The 23,438-nt window shown below is 41.1% G+C and overlaps 1 protein-coding gene across 2 annotated transcripts in view; it reads left to right on the forward strand.

The window, feature by feature from the left end:
• The window catches only part of ical1 (islet cell autoantigen 1-like), a 137,663-nt gene that overhangs the window by 80,390 nt on the left and 33,835 nt on the right, over positions 1-23,438 (forward strand). For both annotated transcript variants that reach the window (XM_063051553.1, XM_063051552.1), the window contains exons 7-10: positions 6,526-6,651; positions 9,655-9,753; positions 16,846-16,937; positions 21,912-21,955. In XM_063051553.1, coding sequence (XP_062907623.1) covers positions 6,526-6,651; positions 9,655-9,753; positions 16,846-16,937; positions 21,912-21,955 — 361 coding nt within the window. The remainder of the gene's footprint in view (positions 1-6,525; positions 6,652-9,654; positions 9,754-16,845; positions 16,938-21,911; positions 21,956-23,438) is intronic.

A 23,438-nucleotide genomic window follows, 5' to 3' on the forward strand; every position in this document is an offset into this window, starting at 1 on the left:
ATTGTTTCTCCTTTACGGCTTTCTCATGATTGAAAGACACTGTTGGATATTAAGAACACCAAATACTGCCAGTCTACTTCACTAGCGATTTGCTGGATACCAGAGGAACTGCGCAGCGTAGGCTTGTTGCGTACTGTGTCATTGCCTGCTACAGCCGCCCAGGGAAGAAGGTGTTGGAAGTGTTAGGTGAAAAAACAAAGTGCCGTAAGCAAGCTGGTATTTGTGCGAGACTAAAGGTGAAATCCTGCAGCCCAGCTGTCCTGTTGATTCTGCTTTCAAACATTTAATCACTAGAAAATAATCTAGATTACCTGCAACTACGACTGAATTAGCGTGAGATGAAGAACGGCTGCAGGCTCATCCTGATGGAAACATGGCTCCAGGATACCATCTCCGAAGTGGCCATCTGGCTAGAGGGTTTTATCTCATTTCAGGTCAATAGAAAGACCCACAGAGAAAGACTGTGTATCTACATTAATAAGAACTGGTGTGTGAATGCTTTGGTGGTGGCGGCAGTTCACCTCTGGTAGAATTTTTGAAATGGTGAAATTCAGGCCCTTCTATTCACTGCTATTGTGATTGAGGCTTTCCTGCACAGCAGGATGGCAAAACTCGATTATTTGAAGAACTTACGGCCATTTCTGTGACACCAGAGACATGAGGTGCACGTGGCGTTCAGACCATAATCAACTACAAGTCCATCTTACATGTCAACAACATTGCTGCCTCTCTTCCCGATAGGCTGAATATCTTTAATGCGCAGTTTGACGAATGGAAAGATGTGCCAGCAAAGAAGGCCCTCTCCTCCCTCCGAGTAACAAGCACCCTCTGGCCATGGCTGATGTGAGGAAGACCCTAGTAAAGCTGTGGAGCCTGATGACATACTTGATCAGGTGCTGAGACACTGTATAGCCCAGTTAACAGTAGTTCTAACAGACATCTTCAACACCCTTCTAGAACAGTCCACTGCCTCCATAGACTTCAAGACACCCACCAATTGATTCTCCTTTGCCTATTCTGCTTTTTATTTCTTCAAAAAAGTGCGATAGATTTGTCAGGCAAGATTTTCCCTTGAGGAATTTATGCTGACTACAGCCTATTTTATCATGTGCCTTCAAGTGCCCCAAAAATACATCCTGAACAATCAACTTCAACATCTTTCCAACTTTTGAGGTCAGATTAACTGGCCTATGGGTCTATGAAGGTTCTCAATCATCCAGCTCATTGTATATCAACCAATAGTAAGTCAAGGCAACAGGACTTGCTGTGTTGTCGAAGACATTTCACCACTCATCCAAGAGGCTTCTGATATATGGTGGGTAGTTTTCCAGTTTATAAACTCTGAGTTGTTTCAAGGTATAGCTATCTCATGAGGGTCATTAAAAATCATAGAGGTAATGAGAAGGTCATTAGTCTTTGCATGAATGGAGGTGTGAACTGTTGTGGAGAGAGATGCTAGGACTGCATTGTAAGTAGCTGATAGGTGGTGCCGTGCCCCACCCCTCTGTTCAGGGATGGATTTTCCAGTTTGAGAAAGATAGCTTCTTTAACCCTCTTTCAAACCATCGAGGGGATGGGGTACGAAAAGCCATCTCGTAGGCATTCTAGAAAATACCCTTCTTGGAATCCCCCACCAATCTGATCTTCCCAATTTACCTGCATATTGAATCCCCCATGACTACTGTAACATTGCCCTTTTGGCATGTATTTCCTATCTCCTGTTGTAATTTGTAGACCACATCCTTACTACTATTTGGGGGGGTCTGTATACAATTCCCATCAAGATCTTTTTACCTTTGCATTTCCTAACTCTACCCACATCAATTCAACACCTTTCAACCCTATGTCACCTCTTTCTAATGATTTAATTTAATTTTTTTACTAACAGAGCCATGCCAACCCCTCTGCCTTCCTGCCTGTCCTTTTGATTCAATGTATATCCTTGGACATTACATTCCCATTATAATCTTTCAGCCATGATTCAGTGATGCCTACAACATCGTACTTGCCAATCTGTAACTGTGCTATAAATGATTGACCTTATTCCATATACTGCACACATTCAAATATAACACCTTTAATCCTGTATTCATCCTTTTCGATTTTGCCCACCTTTTACGTTGCAATTCATCCTGTTGACTACAGTTTTGCCTTATCATCAGCCTCTCCTTGCTAGGCATCTCACTACACATTGCCTCTGTTTGTAAACCAGCTACCTCATCTTCGGCACTATCACTCCAGTTCCCATCCCCCTGACAAATTGGTTTAAACCCATTGGAGCAACTCTAGCCAACTTGGCTGCAAGGATTTTGGACACCCTATGATTCAGGTGTAACCCGTCCCTTTTGTATAGGTCATACCTTCCCCAGAAGCGATCCCAATGATCCATAAATCTGAACCCCTGTCCCCTGCACCAGTTCCTCAGCCATGCATTCATCTGGCAAATTATCCTTTTCTTACCCTCACTGGCACGTAACCAATGTGTGGAGCCAAAAGAGTTGGGGGAGATGTTAAATGGATTTTTTGCATCTTTATTTACTCAGGAGACAGACACAATCTATAGAGGTGAGACAAAGCAGCAGTAAGGTCATGCAAAGATTACAAAGGAGGAGGTGTTTGCTGTCTTGAGGAAAATCAGGGTGGACTGATTCCGTGAGAGGTTGAAATTGCTGTGTGCCTTGCAGCATTTCTTAAATCGTCCTTAGCCACAGGTAAGATACTGGAGGATTGAAGACTAGCTAATGTTGTTTAGCTGTTTAAGAGAGGCTCTAAGAATAAACCAGGAAATGATAGACTGGTGAGCCTGACATCAGTAATGGAGAAAGTTATTCGAAGGTGTTCTAAAAGACTGAATGTATGAGTATTTGGATACACAGGGATTGATTAAGGATAGTCAGCATGGCTTTTGCATGGTAGGTTGTGTCTAACCATTCTTTTAGAGTTTTTCGAGAAAGTAACCAGGAAAGTTGATGAAGGTAAGGCAGTGGATGTTGTCTACATGGACTTCAGGAAGGCATTTGATAAGGTTCCGCATTGATTGATCAAGAAGGTTCAGATGCTTGGCATTCAGAGTGAGGCAATAAATTGGATTAGAAAATGGCTTTGTGGGAGAAGCTAGAGAGTGGTAGTAGATGGTTTCCTCTTTGACTGGAGGCCTGTGACTAGTGGAGTGCTGCAGGGATTAGTGGTGGGTCTGTTGTTGTTTGTTATCTGTATCAATGATCTGGATAATAATGTAGTTAACTGGATCAACTTGGATGGCACCAAGATTGGGGGTGTAGTGGACAGCGAGGAAGACTATTAAAGCTTGTAGCAGGATCTGGACCAGCTGGAAAAAGTGGGCTGAAAAATGGCAGATGGAATTTAATGAAGACAAGTGTGAGGTGTTGCACTTTGAGAGGACCAGCCAAGGTAGGTCTTACACAGTGAGCAGTAGGACACTAAGGAGTGTGATAGAACAAAGGGATCTGGGAATACAGGTCTTTATTCATTGAAAGTGAGGTCAGAGTTAGATGGGGCTGTAAAGAAAGCTTTTGGAACATTGGCCTTCATAGGTCTGTGTATTGAGTACAGGAGATGGGATGTTGTTGTGGTCATATAAGACGTTGGTGAGGCCTAATTCGGAATATTGTGTGCAGTTTTGGTCACCTACATACAGGAAAGATGTAAATAAGGTTGAAAGAATACAGAGAAAATTTACAATAATGTTGCTGGGACTGGAGGATCTGAGTTATAAGGAGATATTCCTTGGACTTTATTCCTTGAAATGTAGAAGATTGAGAGGAGATTTGATAGAGGTATACAAATTATGAGGGGCATAGATAGGATAAATGCAAGCTGGCTTTTTTCACTGAAGTTGGGAGAGACTACAACTAGAGGTTAAGGGTGAAAGGTGAAATGTTTAAAGGGAACATGGGAAACTTTTTCACTCAGAGTGGTAAGGGTGTGGAAGAAGTTGCCAGTGCAAGTGATGGATGCGATTTTGATTTCAATGTTTAAGAGAAGTTTGGATAGGTGTATGGATGGCAGGGGTATGGAGGGCTGTAGTCTGGGTGCATGTCGATGGGACTAGGTAGTTTAAATGGTTTGGCACAGACTAGAGGGGCCGAAGTGCCTGTTCTTGTGCTGATGATTGTGGACTTTAGGAAGGTGTCAGCTGACCACTTGTGCAGGTAAATGACTCCTCCATGGAGAAAGTTAGCATCAAGTTTCTGAGAGTGCACGTAACGGACACTCTCACTGTTCTCTCAGCACCACCTGTTTAGATAAGAAAGCACAGCAGTGTCTCCATTTCCTGAGGAGATTGTGGCAAGCAAGGCTCCCTCCCCCCATTCTAACCACTTTTTACAGGAACCCCATTGAGGGTGTCCTGCCCAGTCGTATCACCATCTGGTATGGGAATTGCAAGACATCAGACCACAAGACCCTACAAAGGATTGTGAGGACTGCTGAGAGGATCATTGGGATCTCATTTATCAGCAGCACTGCCTATGCAGCACCCTTAGCATTGCCAAGGATCCCTCCCATCCGTCCCACAATCCGTTTGATCCCCTACCACCAGGCAGAAGGTACAGAAGCATTAGCACAAGGACTGTTACGGTGAGTAACAGCTTTTCTTCCCAGGTCATGGAACCACTGAACTCACTGCCACCATCACTTATAAAGTGCCAGTAACGTAACACATTTTACTTTTTAGTTTGTGTTGTAAATTGCACCTAATGCTAAATGTCAATCTCCTGGAATATATTTTATTATTTGTTAATTATTTGTGGTATAATATTACTTTAAGTGTCATGCATGAGTTACAGTTCTCTGCAAAACTCTGTAGAGGCCATACCATCTGAAACCATATAAAAAATCTAGGGTACCAAGAGACCTGATCTCAACATCATCGAAGCTGCCTGGAATTACCTGGAGAGATAGAAGCAAGTGAGACAGCCTAAGCCTGCAGAAGAATTGTATCAAGTTGTCCGAGATGCTTGGAACAACCTACCAGCCAAAGGCTAAGGGTGATCGCAACGAATATTGATTTGATTTAGTATTTTTACTGTTTGCTGCTCTTTACAGAATTTTTTTTATATGTGCCTAAGGCTTTTCCACAATACTGTATATGTACTGTGTTGTGTATCTTGCTCCGGGGGAACGTTGTTTCATTTGCCGGTACACATGTATGTGGTTGAATGTCAATAAACTTGAATTGGAAAGGGAGAGTGCATGCATGATAGACTTGGATGAGCTTTGAATGGAAGTTAGGGTGCCACCAGGTGGAGATAACAGTCATCTCAAAACATATAATTGAGTCTGTTCGCTGACAATTTACAGAAGTCATGAGGTAATACACACAACATAGGGATTTGCTTCAGCAATTATGGGCTTGTAAAACTAAAAAGGTACATTTTTTTGGCATTATTTTCCTCTCGTTACTTATCTCTTAGGTGGCACTAACCATAAACAAATTCCCTGTTGGTTTTCCACCGAATAAATATGCATCGTGCTTTTGAAATACTAAAATAACACTGCTTCTCTGCCATTCCCATTGATGTACATTTATTTTCTTAAAAGCAAAAGAATCACCTACAGGCAGTGTTGATATGCTAAGCACGTGTCTAAAAGTTGTACCGCTGACGTCTTTAAGGTAATTGTGTTCAAAGAAAAAGAAGGTTCTGTTCAAATTAGTGTTTGAAAATAGCATGGTTTTTTGAAGTTTTAAAGATAATTTATTGTGGCTTTTGAAGTTGTTCACATCTTTATAAATAACTTGCATTCCACTTGAGAATGAATAAATGCAAATCTGATCTAGGCACTAGACTCCCCTTTCAGTGTTAGATCTCAGATCTGACTGAGTTAACTCCTAATGTGTTTGGGTTAGGGAGGTAAAAGGACTAATCCCAAAGGTTCTACATTAGCCCTGCGACAAAGTACAGTGATGTGAATGCCAGGCAACAAGGTAATTGGAATCAAATGTTATACATATTATAGCTAAGTGGCCATCTGTTGGCTTTAACTGGGCTTACTTCTGACATTCTTCTGGTGAGGGCACAGTGTATTGTAAAGGGCCCTTACTCTGAATCTTGCTCTGTCCTTGAATTTTAATACCTCCGATAATGGGAAATAATTCTTGCAGTCTAACCTATCTACAGCTCTCATAATTTTATATATCTTAGTAATATCCCATCTTAACATGCTGTCCACCAGTGGGGGAAGAAAAAAACGATCTAGTCTCTTCACTGACTAAAATGCTGTATCCCAGAGAACATCATGGTAAAACTCCTCTCCATCCTCTCGAGTGCTATTGCATCCTTCCTATACTTGGGAGACCAAACTGCAAGCAGTACTTCAGCTGAAGTCTTACCATGTTTCAAAAGTACGATCATAATGTCTCTACTCTTGCAGTCAATACTTGAATAAGTTTGTTGGAAATGAAATATCTCTTGACTGTAGGCTGTGATCTTACAAATATTTGCATTATTTGTCCTTTTAAGTGAATGGGCTTAAGACTGTTCCGTTTATACCTTTCAATATCAGGTTCAGGCCCAAGTGCGGCATTCAAAGGCACAGTTTGACAAGCTAAAGAATGATGTGTGTCAGAAGGTGGACTTGCTCGGAGCAAGTCGTTGCAACCTGCTCTCCCAGTCACTTGCAGTTTACCAGGTAAGGAGCCTTCAGAGAAGAATTATACAGCATAGAAACAGGCCATTTGTCCCACTAAGTCCTTGGTGACCTTCCAGCACTTGGCCCATAGCCTTCAGCAAAGTTCTGTACTTGTGTATTCAATATCTTGCCAATGAAGGCCCAGCATTGCATATGCCTTCTTAATCTCATCATCTTCCTTTAAGCTTCTTTTGACTTTGTTCCTCAGTACTCTGTAGGACCTGATTGTTGTGTACAGTGGCGTGCAAAAGTTTGGGCACCCCGGTCAAAACTTCTGTTACTGTGAATAGTTAAGTGAGTAGAAGATGAACTGATCTCCAAAAGTCATAAAGTTAAAGATGAAACATTCTTTTCTACATTTTAAGCAAAATTAGTGTAATATTTTTGTTTTGTACACTTCTAGAGTGAAAAAAAGGAAAGGAGCACCATACAAAAGTTTGGGCACCCCAAGAGATTTGAGCTCTCAGATAACTTTTACCAAGGTCTCAGACCTTAATTAGCTTGTAAGAGCTATGGCTTGTTCACAGTCATCGTTAGGAAAGGCCAGGTGATGCAAATTTCAAAGCTTTATAAATATTCTGACTCCTCAAACCTTGTCCCAACAATCAGCAGCCATGGGCTCCTCTAAGCAGCTGCCTAGCACAATGAAATTTAAAACAAATGATGCCCACAAAGCAGGAGAAGGCTACAAGAAGATAGCAAAGCGTTTCCAGGTAGCTGTTTCCTCAGTTTGTAATGTAATTAAGAAATGGCAGTTAACAGGAATGGTGGAGGTCAAGTTGAGGTCTGGAAGACCAAGAAAACTTTCCAAGAGAACTGCTTGTAGGATTGCTAGAAAGGCAAATTAAAACCTCCGTTTGACTGCAAAAGACCTTCAGGAAGATTTAGCAGACTCTGGAGTGGTGGTGCACTGTTCTACTGTGCAGCGACACCTGCACAAATATGACCTTCATAGAAGAGTCATCAGAAAAAAATCTTTCCTGCGTCCTCACCACAAAATTCAGCGTCAGAAGTTTGCAAAAGAACATCTAGACAAGCCTGATGCATTTTGGAAACAAGTCCTGTGGACTGATGAAGTTAAAATAGAACTTTTTGGCCGCAATGAGCAAAGGTATGTTTGGAGAAAAAAGGGGGCAGAATTTCATGAAAAGAACACCTCTCCAACTGTTAAGCACAGGGGTGGATCAATCATGCTTTGGGTTTGTATTGCAGCCAGTGGCACGAGGAACATTTCACTGGTAGAGGGAAGAATGAATTCAATTAAGTACTAGCAAATTCTGGAAGCAAACATCACACCGTCTGTAAAAAAGCTGAAGATGAAAAGAGGATGGCTTCTACAACAGGATAATGATCCTAAACGCACCTCAAAATCCACAATGGACTACCTCAAGAGGCGCAAGCTGAAGGTTTTGCCATGGCCCTCACAGTCCCCTGACCTAAACATCATCTAGAATCTGTGGATAGACCTCGAAAGAGCAGCGCATGCAAGACAGCCCAAGAATCTCACAGAACTAGAAGCCTTTTGCAAGGAAGAATAGGCAAAAATCTCCCAAACAAGAATTGAAAGACTCTTAGCTAGCTACAGAAAGCATTTACAAGCTGTGATTCTTGCCAAAGGGGGTGTTACTAAGTACTGACCATGCAGGGTGCCCAAACTTTTGCTTCGGGCCCTTTTCCATTTTTGTTATTTTGAAACTGTAAAAGATGGAAATAAAAAAGTAACCTTGCTTAAAATATTAAAGAAATGTGTCATCTTTAACTTTATGCCTTTTGGAAATCAGGTCATCTTTTACTCAGCTATTCACAGTAACAGAAATTTTGACTGCGGTGCCCAAACCTTTGCATGCCACTGTATGTAATATTTCCTTAATAATAATATTAAAGTTTTTTAAAGTAATCTTGTGTGTGTGTGTGTGTGTGTATATATAGGTTGATTAAAGTTTTAAATGATATGCTGAATCTGCGCAAGCTTCTAATGAAAATAGAGGCGCTGCCGAGCCTTCTTTGTAATGATGCTTACGTGATGTCCAAGGATAGTTCCTTTGAAATGATAACGCCAATGTATTTAAAGGAATTTATAGTTGATAGGAATCTTATTTTCCAACAGATCTGTGGGATTACTTTTATCTTGCAAACTGTATGGTTCGAGGAGGCAGTTCATCATCATCATCTTCTTATGTGTGATTAGTGATGCACAATAAATACCAGCCTTTTCAATGAATCCGGATCAGGCAAACAAATAACTGGATGTGTAACTTAGCACAAATATTCTTTCAAAGTACCAGCATATTCTTATAACAGGCCATACGGCTTCTCTGTTCCCTAAGTTTCTGTGACTGCATACCTCACACACAGGGTAAGAGAAGTAGAAGAGTCTTATGGAGTTCAAAGGAGTTTTACGAATGTACATCCTTTTACAAATTACATTCAGACTGATATTTGTACTTGCTTTCTGTGGGTTTGTCTGGACTCGGGAGTCTGGCAGAAGAGATAGAATGCTACCATTTCCTCTATCGCCTTTTGGTCTTACATAGAACAGTGTACTCTTAGTTGGCTTTATACCTTTGTTGAATTTCATGAGTGTATCCACATCTGAATGTTGTTGAGACACTATAATTAATGTGAAGTATAATCAAGAACTGTTAAGCTGTATTTTGCTGTCTACTGCATTTGTTTCTGCTTTAATCTTTAAAAGTATTCTTCTTTTGGCATGATTACTTTAGTAGATGAGCAAATCACTCTGCTTATCAATGGCATTGTTGATAATTGTGCATGGAGATAATTCTCCACTCCCAGCTGCTCCCACTCTTCCGGCATTGTTCTCCATTCAGAAACATGATCTTTGCTCAGTGTGTATGGGAACTTGTCCAGTTGGACTCAGTCTGTGCCCTGCCATTCCCTGAACTGCCAACACACCAGCTTTTCTCTTTATTTTTGTTCAGTGTCTTTAGCTTTTCTACTAATACACCTAAAGTGATGTTTCTCTTTTTTTTCTTAATCTAGAATACACTACTACATTTCTGGGAGAAAACAGCTTGTATGATGTCTCAGATTCATGAGAGTTTCAAGGGCTATCAGCCTTACAAATTTACCACACTTAAGGTAAGATGGAAAGAACATGTGAAGCAGAATGAGTATCAAAACAACTACTTCACCAAACCTATCCATTTTACTTTCTAGGACAACATCACCTCAGTCTTCTCTTTAAATATTCACAGAACAAAACCAGTATTTGATTAAGGAGCAAGGCATTGGGAATATTTAAAGCGGAGGTTGATAAGATTTTGGTTAGAAAGGGAGTCAAAGGTTATGGGCGAAGGCAGGAGAATGGGGTTGAGAGGGATCATAAATTAGACATGATTGAATGGCGGAGCAACGCGGTGGGCTGAATGGCATAATTTTGCTACTATGTCTTAGGATCTTATAACAACCCACACTCACTGTGACTTTTGACATACTGGTTGATGGTTGGAAGGATTTATTTACTGCTGACTAGAATCCCACTAGTCATCAGATGGGAGTGTAAAATTTTGTCTATTAACATTCTAAAGCCTTACCTTAAAATGTTAAGGATGCCTTAAAATTAAATGCAAATGACAAATTGAGATACTGTGGATGAATAATGAGATGGAGAGAAATTGAGGTAAAAAATAAAAGTGTTCAGGAGACAAAACAATTGGAAATGTGAAGGGTAACTGTAAAATTTAAGTGAACAAGGAGCATCAAAGAAAAACACATAAAAGAGGAAATTCAAGATGCAAACAGGCCACCAATATGGATATAATAAAATCACAGGATATGAATAATTGCTTTGCTATTGAGAATAGATCAAGTGGATATAACATCAAAAAGATTAGATCAATAATGAAATGAGCTCATGTAAAATGAAAGGAGGAGAAATAGCAAATGAATCAAATTCAGAGAACAAAATAAACCTAGCAACACGAGTTACATCAATGCTTTTTAAAGGACTACACTGGGCAGATTTAGGAAGCATTTACACACATTAATTAATTAGTTATCAAAAATAATACATTTAAAACACTTTTAACATGTGAATTCAGTAGCCACATTAATGCTAATTAAGGCTAAAAGACATAAGAGCAGAATTATGCCATTTGGACATAAGAGCAGAATTATGCCATTTGGACATAAGAGCAGAATTATGCCATTTGGCCCATCGTCTGCTCCAACTATGACTGATTTATTTTCCCCCTCAACCTCATTCTCCTGCCTTCTCCCCTAACCCTTGTTGCCCTAACTAATAGAGAACCTATCATCTTCCACTTTTAATATCACCAATGACTTGGCCCCCACAGCCATCTGTGGCAATGAATTCCACAGATTGACCATCCTCTGGCTTGAGAAATTCCTCCTCATCTTTGTTCTAAAGGCATGTTCTTGTATTCTGAGGCTGTGTCCTCTGGTCCTAGACTCCCCACTATAGAAAATATCCCCTCCATGTCCACTCTGTCTAGGCATTTCAATATTTGATAGTTTTCAATGAGATACCCCCTCATTCTTCTGAACACCTGCAAATATAGATCCAAAGCTGTCAAACACGTCACATACATTAACCCTTTTATTCCTTGGAAAATTCTTGAAAACCTCCTCTGCAACCACTCCAATGGCAGCACATCCTTTCTTAGATAAGGGGCCAAAAATTCCTCACAATTCTCCAATTGCATTTTGACCAATACCTTGAAAAGCCTCAACATTATGTCCTTGCTTTTGTGTTCTAGTCCTCTCAAAATGAATGCTTACACTGCTTTTGCCTTCCGTACTACTGACTGAACATTCTAGTTAACCTTTATGAAATCCTCAACTAGGACTCCCAAGTCCTTTTGCACCTCTGATTTCTGAATTTGCTGCTTGTTTAGAAAATAATCTACATCTTTATCCCTCTATTAAACTGCATGATCATACACTTCCTGACACTGTATTCTATCTGCTACTTCTGTCCATACTGCTAATCTGATCGAGTCCTTCTGCAGACTCCCTGCTTCCTTAGCACCACCCCACCCCCGACATCTCTTTGTATTGCCTACCCGAGTACCCCGAAACCTCATCCTTAATATTAGACTCCAACATTGACTCCAGTCACTGAAGTCAGGATAACTAGCACATAATTTCCTGTCTTTTGCCTCCCTCCCTTTTTAAAGAGTGGAGTGGCATTTGCAATTTTCCAGTCCCCTGGAACCATCCCAGCATCTAGTGATTCTTGAAAGATTATTACTAGTGCCTCCCCAATCTCTTCAAAACCCTGCAATGTAGGCCATCTGGTCCAGGGACTTACCTACCTTCAAACCTTTGAGCATCCCAAGCACCTTCTCCTTATTAATAGCATTTGCATTCACTTCTGCCCCCTGACACTTGAATCTCTAGCATGCTGCTGGTGTCTTCCACAGTAAAGACTGACATTCCAGTGTTATCTGAAAAAAAGAACTTTTGGGATCCTTTTTCATATTACTGGTTACCTTACCGTGAAATTTCATCTTTTCTCTATTTATTAAAAGCATTCCAATTCTCTAGCTTCCCACTAATTTTTGTTATATTGTATGCCCTCTCGTTTGCTTTTATTCTGTCTTTCATTTCACTAGTAGGTCACACTTACCCCATCCTCCCTTCAGAATACTACTACTTTTCTGGGTTATATCTATCATGTGCCTTCCAGGAACTTCACCCATTGCTGTTCTGTCATCATCCCTGCTACTGTTCCCTTCCAATCAACTTTAGTCAACTCCTATCTCATGCCTGTGTAGTTCCCTTTATACCACTGTAATATTGATACATCTGATTTTAGCTTCACCCTCTCAAACTGCAAGGCGAATTCTATCATATTATGATCACTGCCTCCTCAAGGTTCCTTTACCTTAAGTTCCCTTATCAAATCTGGTTCATTACACAATGCCCAATCCAGAATTGCCCTTTCCTAGTGGGCTTAACCACAAGTTGCTTAAAAGCTATCTCACAGGCATTCTATATGTTCCTTCTCTTGGGATCCAGCACCAACGTGCATATTGAAGCATTGCCCTTTTTGCATGCCTTTTCTATCTCCTGTTTGTAATTTGTACCCCACTTCCTGGGTACTATTCAGAGGCCTGTATATAACTCCTATCAGGGTCTTTTTACCCTTGCAGTTTCTACCCACAATGACTCTATATCATCTGATTCTATGGCACTTTTTAAGAATTTGATTTCATTTTTTTTTTACCAACAGTGCCACCCCACCTTTCCTCCCACCTGCCTGTCCTTTTGAAATGATGTGTATCCTTGGATATTAACTTCCCTGCTGTGGTCTTTCAACTACATCTCTGTGATGAAAAAATGTCATACTTGTCAATTTCCAACTGCGCTACAAGATAATCTACATTATTTTGTGTACTGCGTGCATTCAAGTGCAACACCTTCAGTCCTGTATTCATCACCCCTTTCAATTTTGTCTCTATATTACTGGAAGTTAAATTATTATCCCTTTCCAAACTTTTCACTTACTTTATTCTGGACACTTCTGTAACCAATCCTGCACTCTTTCTCTTTTTTTTTATTCTTATTTTTCTATGCTGTTGAACCCTTCCCCCTTACTATTTAGTTTAAAACCCTATCCACACCCCAAGACCCTGGTCCCAGCATTGGAACAACTCCCCTCCCCTATACTGGTACCACAAATTCAAACCACACCACATCCCACACCAATCTTTGAGATACGCATTTAGCTCTCTGATCTTATTCACTGAGTGCCAATTTACATGTGGCTCAGGTAATTAAAATGAAGTAAAGAAAGCCACTTTGCTTCTCCTGCCATTGCAGTGAAGGTTAACAGGCAGAGGGGAATATGCCAGATACCTTTGCACAAACCCAAGGGGCCAGATGTGAAAATGTGTGACCAGTGCACAGAGATGTATTTAGTTCAATGCAAGAAGTATTGCAGGAAAGTCAGATGAGCTTAGGGAAAGGATCAACAAATGTAGTTATGTCATTGTAGCTATTAGAGAGACTTGGTTGCAGGAGGGACTAGATTGGCAGTTCAATATCCTGGGGTTCCATTATTTAAATGCGACAGAGCAGGAGGGATTAAAGGAGGAGTGGTGGCGTTACTAGTCAGGGGAACTGCTAGGACAGACTGGAGAACTCGATTAGTGAGGTTTTATGGGTGGAACTGAGAACTAAGAAAGGTATAACCATGTTAATGATGCGATATTAAAGTCCACCCAACAGTCCACGGAATATAGAGAATAAACCTGTGCAGGGATCTCAGACTGTTGCAAGAAATATAAAGTTGTTATAGTAGGTGATTTTAACTTTCCACATATTGACTGAGACTCCCATGCTGTGAAAGGTTCGATGGTATAGAGTTTGTCAAATGTGTTCAGGGAAGTTTCCTTCATCAGTATGTAGAGGTCCCAATGAGAGAGTGTGCGATACTTGATAATAGCGAATGATACAGGTCAGTTGACGGAAGTTTGTGTAGGGGAACACTTTGCATCTAGTGATAATAATGCCATAGGTGCTCATGGAGTATAAGAAATGCAAGAGAACACTTAAGAAATAAATCAGGAGGGCTAAAAGAAGGCATGAAGTTGCCCTAGCAGACAAAATGAAGAAAAATTTTCAGGTGTGTTAAGAGCAGAAGGATTGCAGGGGACAAAATTGGTCCTCTGGAAGATCAGAATGATAATCATTACGTGGAGCCCAAAGAGATGGAGGAGATCTTAAAATGGATTTTTTGCATCTGTATTTACTTGGGAGATGGACACAGAGTCTATAGCAATGAGGCAAAGCAGCAGTGAGGTCATGGACCCTATACAGATTGAAGAGAAAGGGGTGTTTGCTGGATTAAGGTAGATATATCCTCAGGGCCTGAGAAGGTGTTCCCTCAGACCCTGTGGAAGGGAAGTGCAGAAATTGCAAGGGCCCTAACAGATATTTAAATCATCCTTAGCAACAGGTAAGTACTGGAGGATTGGAGGACAGCTAATGTTGTTTTACTGTTTAAGAAAGATTCTAAAAATAAACCAACAGATTATAGACTGGTGAGCCTGCCATCAGTAGTGAGAAAGTTATTGGAAGGTATTCCAAGGGACCAAATGTGAGTATTTGGATAGACATGGACCGATTAGGGATAGTGAGGTGACTCTGTGCTTGATAAGTTATGTCTAACCAATCTTTAGAGTTTTTTGAGAAAGAATGTCAGTCACTTGGCATTCAAGATGAGGTAGTAAATTGGATTCGACATTGGCTTTGAGCAAGTAGCCAGACAGTGGTAGTAGATGGTTGCCTCGCTGACTGGAGACCTGTGACTTGTGGTGTGCCATAGGGATCGATACTGAGTCCGTTGTTGTTTGTCATCTATATCAGTGTTTTAGATGTTAATGTGGTAAACTGGATCAGCAAATTTGTGGATGACACCAAGACTGAGGTGTAGTGGACAGTGAGGAAGGCTATTGGAGCTTGCAGCAGGACCTGGACCAGCTGGAAAAATGGGCTGAAAGCTGGCAAATGGAATTTGATGCAGACAAGTGTGAAGTGTTGCACTTTGGTACAACCAACTTGGGTAAGTCTTACACAGTGAATGGTAGGGCACTGAAGAATGTGGTAGATCAAAGGGATCTGGGAATACACTGGTAGATAGGGTCATAAAGAAAGCTTTTGACACATTGGCCTTCATAAATCAAAGTATTGATTATAGGATCAATCTACAGGAAAGGTGTAAATAAGGATGAAAGAGTTCAGAGAAAATTTACAAAGATGTTGCTGGGCATGGAGGACCTAAGTTAAAAGGAAAGATTGAATAGATTAGGACTTTATTCCTTGGAATGTAGAAGACTGAAGGGAGATTTAATAGAAGTATACAAAATTATGAGGGCTATAGATAGTGTAAATGTAAGCAGGCTTTTTCCACTGAAGTTGGGTGGGACTACAACCAGAGGACATGGGCAAAGGGTGGAAGATGAGAAGTTTAAGCAGAGCATGAGGGGAAACTTCACTCAGTGGGTTGTGATTGTGTGGAACAAACTGCCAGTGCAATTATTGCATGCGAGCTTGATTTCAACATTTAAGAGAAGTTTGGATAGGTACATGGATGGCAGGGATATGAAGGACAATGGTCCAATTTAATTGGTTCTTCACAGACTAGATGGGCCAAAGGGCCTGTTTCTGTGTTGTACTTTTCTATGACTTTAAGTGTGTCTGGTTCCTCTGTCTGATACATTGTTGTGTTGATTTCAGTGGTGTAGGATGCTATATGGATGCTCACAAACTGACCTCCAGAGCATTCGATATATGCTGATCTGTAGCTTCAGTCATGCAGGTCCAGAGCCTACTGATCTAGCCTTTGCTGTTGGCTGGTGGTTCTTCATACCGCCTTACTGTGATGTCTAATTTGAGAAATGCCTTGAAACCAGAAATATAACAGTGACTGAGTTTCAAATGGCACCTTGCCTGACCGAGCACACTGAATTCTTTGAAGAGGCAACATGGAGCAGACAAACAGCTGTTTACAAAATCCTTCAATAATGCATCACCTGTTGGACTCAGCTGGTAATGAAGGTCAGAGTTCACATAGTAGAATGCTTAGCTGGATGCGTATAAGGCAGAATGCAGTGTTGTATAGGTTAGTCATTCAGTGCCAAGAAGTGGAAGGTGAGATCGCAGTGCAATCCATGAGTGGGCTAATACTCAAATTTATATTAGTGATTTACAATTGGAGTCAAGACAGTTTATTGCTTCCCTATATGATGGCTTTGACCACACCATAATTCTCTAATGCCTCTCCACTATCTTACAGCTTGTTGGGACTGCAATGTCAAGGCTCCTTTCATAGCCATCAAGTCACAGCCAGTGTGTCCAGACTATGGCACCTGTCAAACTTATCCAACATAGTGTTCCACAACAGCCATGAGATCATTGATCCATTTAACTGTTTTAGTTAAGGCTGTGACAGTGAAAAAGCACTTTACTTATTCATAATGCTATGAGACTTTTTGCATCTATGTGGAGGAGCAGTTATGACCATGGTGTCATTAATGATATTACTGACCAATGTCATTCTAACTTTGTACTGTTTCTGGTCTCAAAAATGACAGATCAGCTATACCATATGCAGTATTATATGCCAGAGTAATTACCAAGGGTAGTTTACAGCCAGTGGCCTTTTCACACAAGGTGTTTTAATTGTTTCTTCTAAACATGCAGAGTTTACAGGACCCTTTCAATCATCTGGTTGAGGAGGATCCTGACAAGAGTAAAGCAAAAGAGAAGGAATGCATCTCTAATGTAGTGGACAAGTAAGTAAACATTCCTGTAATCCCAAACTGGGGGAATTAGCTGGAGATACCTGCAATTCACTGTTGCTACAATACCTGTGTATATATATATATATATAGATCTGTTGTACAGTACATGTTAGATTAAGCTTGGTGATCGTTTCTTTCCAATTGTCTTTGCTAAAAGTAGAAACATTTAAGATGTTTTCACTTACTGCCCTTCTTCAGCATCTGCCTGAAATCGGCTGAGATTGACCAAAAGTACAAAATTTTACATGTATGTCACCATTACGACCCTGAGATTCATTTTTGTGGGCATTCACAGTAGAACAAAGAAATAGAATCAACGAAAACTACTTTGAACCAAGAACAAGCCTATGTATCAACATGTGGAAGCCTTTCCATGACCTGTAAATGAGAAAGTAAATTTATATTTGTTATCCACATTTCACAACGTGAAATAGTTTTGACTGAAATAGGATTGACTGAGTACCGTTACGGATGTCGACTGTCGCTTCAAGGTAGCAGTTTTATTCCTGAGTAGTGTCACTCTCAAATACAATATCTTGGACAGGCAGCTCAGTTAGATGTAGGAGATCTTACAGCACCTTGTGTGGCGAACCTGATGGGAAACTCACTCAGTCTTGGAACAATGTTGATCTCTCAAAAAAAAACATTCAAAAAACTTACTAGGTCTTCATTGAATTCCTTTTCATGAGGACTTGCACTGCACAAATTGGATGTTGTGCTTCCCATCATTGTCAAAGTGGGTAAAGCCATTAAATGACATTGGGGGTGGCACGGTAGTGTATTGGTTAGTGTAGTACTACCATAGTGTCACTGACCCAGGTTCATTCAATTCCTGTTGCTGTCTCTAGGGAGTTTTACATTCTTCTAATGACCATGTTGGTTTCCTCCAGGTGTTCCAGTTTTCTCCAACATGGTCAGTAGGATAATTGGACACATGGGTATAATTAGGTGGTGTGGCTCGTTAGGCTGGATGGGCAGGTTACAGTGCTCTATCTCTAAATAAAAATAAAAATGATATAATTCTGGATAAATAGAATCAGAGATTCCAAATTTCAGCATCTGTGCTTCATTTGCTGATGATAATAAAAATTGTTAACAAGAAAGGTCCTTGTGCAGGATTTCGACCTGGAATGCCAACAGTTCCATTCCCCTCACAGATTCTGCATGACCCACTCATTTCCTCCAGCAGGTTGCTTGTTGTTCAGTAGTCCAGCATCTGGACTTGTATGTCTGTCCTAATAAAGATGGTATCTTTCATCTCCCTGCCTATGTTACAAGGGCAAAAGTTCCTGCTTCTAATCTTTAGTGAATAAGTGTTCAAAAATGAGTGCATTATGGGAGAATGAGTGTGAGTGGTCTGTGTACAGGTGTGGGTGGATAAGTGTGAGTGAGTTTGAGTGGGTGATAGATGGTGCCTAGCAGGATGTGTGTGTGGGTGAGTGAGTACAACTGTGTGTGTGAGAGAGAGAGATATTGTTTGTTAATAACATACAAAGCGCTTGAGGAGCTCAGCAAGTCAGACAGCATCTATGGAGGGAAATGTGTAGTCTCCGTTTCAGGTCAAGACTCTTCATCTGGACTGGTTCACCACAGAGAGCAGAGGCTGGGGTTTGTTGTTTTCCTTTGGGCGAGCTGATGTGCGCCCATTGGTATTCAGACTTCCGAAAGGCACTTTGAAAGTCAGACTTTGTAATCTGAGAGCTGATGGTTTTCCATGACATCCTCTGTCAGGTATGTGGGCTAGCTTACACAGTCAGTATTCAATTTCTGTGCCAATTCAAGATTCCTACATGCTGTTCTCCAAGCTGGCCTGAAATTTTCCATAGAGTCTTTCATCAGTACCGTTTTAATAAGGTTCATTTCAGATATGGATATTACAATATGTGATATGGGTGAAATCTCCATCTCTTACTCCGCTGCAGCTCACAGCTCCTTCTGCTCTGTGCACTTGCCTGTCGTTACTTGCTTCCTGGGGGTTGAAGTTTCCCCTGTGGTTCAGCATGGAAAGTACCATCTGATCAAACAGCATAGAATAGTGAAGTTCTGGGGAACTCCTGACCAAAGATGCCCAACAAACACCAAGGACCCTCCATGGGACTATTGATTGGCTCATGAAACATTCATTTCATAAATAGAGGATGAATTATTTATGGCATCTAAGTACCTTTCTCAAGGTGCTTTAGTATGGCTACAGAAACCTGCCAAGGGCCATTCAAAAGATCTTGCTAATAGTATTAATGTGTGTGTAAATGTTCCCATCTTCTGGCGATGCCTCTTCCAGATGTCATATTACCAATTTAGCACAATTGCAAAATGGATACAGAAGGACTGAGTTTAATCAATCCAAGTCTGTACAGACTCTCTGGGAGTTACAGCAGCTCTCCTCCATAGTAATGTTCCCTTGCGTGACTACGAAATGTGAAGAGAATATGAGCCATCTAATTCAGGCTTGATTTGTGCTGCAGGTGTAGGGTCAGAGGGTATCATGTGGCTGCTAGTTAAATTGTGCATGTTGCTCACATATAACTAAAGAAAGTCCAGAATGAGTGAAGGCCACATCTTGGGTGGAATAGAATCAACTTTGCCTTTGTTAGGTTTTCATTGCTCATGCAAAGTCAACATAGCTGTCATCTCTGGAAGTCGTACGAAAGGGTCATGTAAGCCCTTACATGGATTCTTGATGGGGATCAGTGAGTTGAGCAATCCCAGTGAGTTGTGGTTTTGATTGGCATTAGTTGGCAGGATGCAGGATAGACCATTTTTGTCAAGAAAAATTGAGCATAGGCAGCAATTGCTGTGGTCTTTTGAAGGACAGTTCTACCCAGGAGCTTCTGATTGTTGGGTGAAGTGTGGCTATTTGGCCTCATCAGAGTGATCTTTGGCAAGAAGCAATGAGACATGTGGGTGTGGGAATGTTTATAATGAAGGAGAGCCAAAAGAAACAAATGTGAAGAAAAAAGGAAAGGAAGTGACATAAATGCAAAGGAAGGGTGGAAGAAGAGAAAGAAGCGTTGGAATTGCATAGTTCAAGGGAAAAGAAAAAATGAGCAACATGTGGTATTAAGGAATTGGAGTTTGTATGCAAGAAAAGGTGGAGGACTGGGAATGCCAAGGTAGTTTTGATTGTTCATATCTCTCTCCCCCATGTCTCTGTTCCTTATTGTTGTTAAGGAAAATGGACTTGTGCAACACTGTGGTAAGAAAAAGGAAAAAAAATCGATGAAAGAGCAAAGCCCCAATAAAAAAATGACAGAAAGAGAATGAGGTTACAACAGAAAAGGTGGGGGGGGGGGAAGAGAGAGAGATTTCTCTCTCTCTCTCCCCCTCCTCTACCCCCTCCCTTTCCTTCTCCTCCCTTCCCCCCTCCCCTCCCTTCCCCCCTCCTCCTCCCCCCTCCTCCTCCCTTCCCCCTCCTCCTCCCTTCCCCCTCCTCTTCCCTTCCCCCTCCTCTTCCCTTCCCCCCCTCCTCCCTTCCCCCCTCCTCCTCCCTTCCCCCCTCCTCCTCCCTTCCCCCCCTCCTCCTCCCTTCCCCCCTCCCCCTCCCTTCCCCCCTCCCCTTTCCCTCCTCCTCTCCCACCCCCTTCCCTCTTCCTCCTCCCTCCCCTTCCCCCCTCCTCCTCCTCCCTCCCCTTCCCCCCCCTCCTCCTCCCTCCCTCCTTTCCTCCCCCCCTCCCTACCTGAGATTGGGAGCCTGATTCTTTTTCAGGGTCTCTCTGGCAGCTAATGATTAGTCAATTGGTTAATTCATTTATTATTATCGCATGTACTGAGATACAGTGGAAAACTTGTTTTGAGTACCATCCATACTGATCATTTAATCACATCAGGCACATTGAGGTAGTATGAAGTAAAACAATAACAGATAGCAGAATGAAGTGTTGACATTACAGAGAAAGTGCAACGCAAACAGACAATAAAGTGCAAGACCATAACGAGTTAGATTGTGAGGTTAGGAGTGCATCTTATCATACTAGCGGATATATAACAGCGGGGTAGAAACTGTCTTCGAACCTGGTGGTACATGCTTTCGGGCTTTTGTATCTTCTCCCTAATGGGAAGACCTGAGAAAGTAAAGGGATCCGGAATATAGGGAGAAAGCCTGGCACAAAGTGAACAAAATGATCTTAAAGGAAGAATACAGGAATAAGTGCAAGGATATGGAATGGGCACAGATACATGAGACGTTGCAATTGTACAAGATGTCGGACTTGAGGAACTGAGTTACAGAGAGAAGTTGAGCAGGTTGAAACTTTTTCATTGGAGCATAGGAGAATGAGGGGTGATCTTATTAGATGTGTATAAAATCATGGGGGGCATAGATAGGGTCAATACACACAATCATTTTCCTCTGGTTGGAAAATCAAGTAGAAGGCATAGGTCTTAGGTTGGGGAAGGGAAGATTTAATAGGAGCCTGAGGGGCAACTTTTACACCCAGAGGGAGGTCAGTACATGGAATGAGGAAGTGCTTGAGCATTAATGACACTTAAAAGCTATTCAGACAGTTACATGGTAAGGAGAGGTTTTGTGGGATATAGGCCAAACAGAGGCAAATAAGATTAGCAGATTGGAATAATGGTCTGCATGGATCAGTTGGGCCAAAGGGTCTGTTTCTATGCTGTCAGACTCTATTGTGCATGTACGAGGAAGCTGACCAACTGATCTAATATATGAGCTTAGAAATTTCTAGTTTGAAGAGGTAGAAATATCCCTTTGTCATTATCATGTTGGCAATGATTTTAAGTTAGAAAGGGGGAGATTTGAAAGGTGCAGCAAAGGAAACAATCTGAGTTCTAGAAGGGATGGTTCAACAGTACATTTGACATCTGGTGTTCCTGGTGATTTCTGTGAATTTCATTACATTTTTATTACACAAGTACCCCCAATCTCTTAACAGGCTTTGGAGGATAAGTAGACTGCAAATGGGAATGATAGTATTTTGTCAAGTGCTTTGTTTTTTCCCCTAGGTTAGTGCTGTTGGATGAAGATGAAGAACCTGGATCTTCTGAAGGTGAGACGCTCAAAGGGTCATCCAAATAGAATAATGTAGGCAGTAAGTGAGGGGTGCAGTAATTCCAATTCCACTTCTCGCAAGGTTAGGCCATTCTTTGAAAAGTATTCCTCATCCAGACCATTGATGTTGTGATTATAATGTTGAAGTTATCGGGAGTTAACCATGATTACAGTGTAAATGAAGGCAACATTGGGATTTCTACACTTGCATAACAACACAAAGTTTCAGAGTTCCTATACGCATTTTAGTCACAAGAAAACATGGAAATAGGAACAGAATTAGGTCACATGGCCCTTCAAGCATATCCTGGTCATAATGGTCAATTTTTCGCAGGCCCCATTTTAAAACATTTAAAAATTATTAAAAATTAATTAAATTATTCAATTTAGTAAAGAAGATTAATTTATTTCAAAATAACAAAGTTGAAGAGCACAAGAACAAAGAACCGGAGTAAGTTAATCCAGCCGTGAGTCGACTCCAGCATTCTTAATAAATTATGGCCGCTCCAGTTATATTGATACACTTTCACACTCTCTTCCCACCTCCCTTGACTCATTTGTAGTTCAAATATGTATGTCAGTCTCTGCCTAATTACTTCACCCTCACTGCTTTCTGAGGTTCCAAAGTAGAATGACCCTCTGAGGGGAGAAATACATTCATGTCCTTATCTCAAATGATACACCCTTGATTATGAAACTACACTCAGTTGCTAACTTGTTAGGTACAGGAGTAGAACCTGGTGTCGTCGTCTTCCTCTGTAGCCCAACCACTTCAAGGTTTGCATTCAGAGAAGCTCTTCTGCACACCACTGTTGTGGTACATGGTTTTTTGATCTCCTTTCACCTTCCTGTCAGCTTTAACCACTGCCGTTAATAAGGTGTTTTCACCCACATAACTGCTGCTCACTGGATGTTTTTTTTTTTGTTTTTTTGAACCATGCTCTGTAAACTCTAGAGACTATTGTGTGTGAAAATCCCAGGAGATCTCTGAGATACTCAAACCACCCCATTTGGCAGCACAGTCAAAGACACTTAATTACATTTCTTCCCCATTCTGATGTTTGATTAAAACAATATCTGAACTTTTTGACATGTCTGCATGTTTTTATGCATTGCATGGCTGCTACATGATTGGCTGATTAGATATTTGCTAGATATTTGCATTAATGAGCTAGTGTATTAACAAGTGCACCTAATAAAGTGGCCGCTAATTCTAGATGCCCCATAAGAGGAGACATACTCTGTGTCCATCCTGCCAATCCCCTCAGAATATTATGTTTTAATAAGGTCCTCTTGATCCTGGGAATGAAAGGGTTACCAGATGAGCGTTTAAATGCTCTGTGCTTATACTCTCTAAAGTTTAGAAAGATGAGGGAAGATCTCATTGAAACCTATCGTATATTGAAAGGCCCAGATAGAGTAGGTGTGTAGAGGATGTTTCCTATTGTGGGGGAGTCTAGGATCAGAAGGCAGAGCCTCCA

This window comes from Mobula hypostoma, chromosome 6 (assembly GCF_963921235.1).
Source record: "Mobula hypostoma chromosome 6, sMobHyp1.1, whole genome shotgun sequence".
NCBI lineage: Eukaryota > Metazoa > Chordata > Chondrichthyes > Myliobatiformes > Myliobatidae > Mobula > Mobula hypostoma.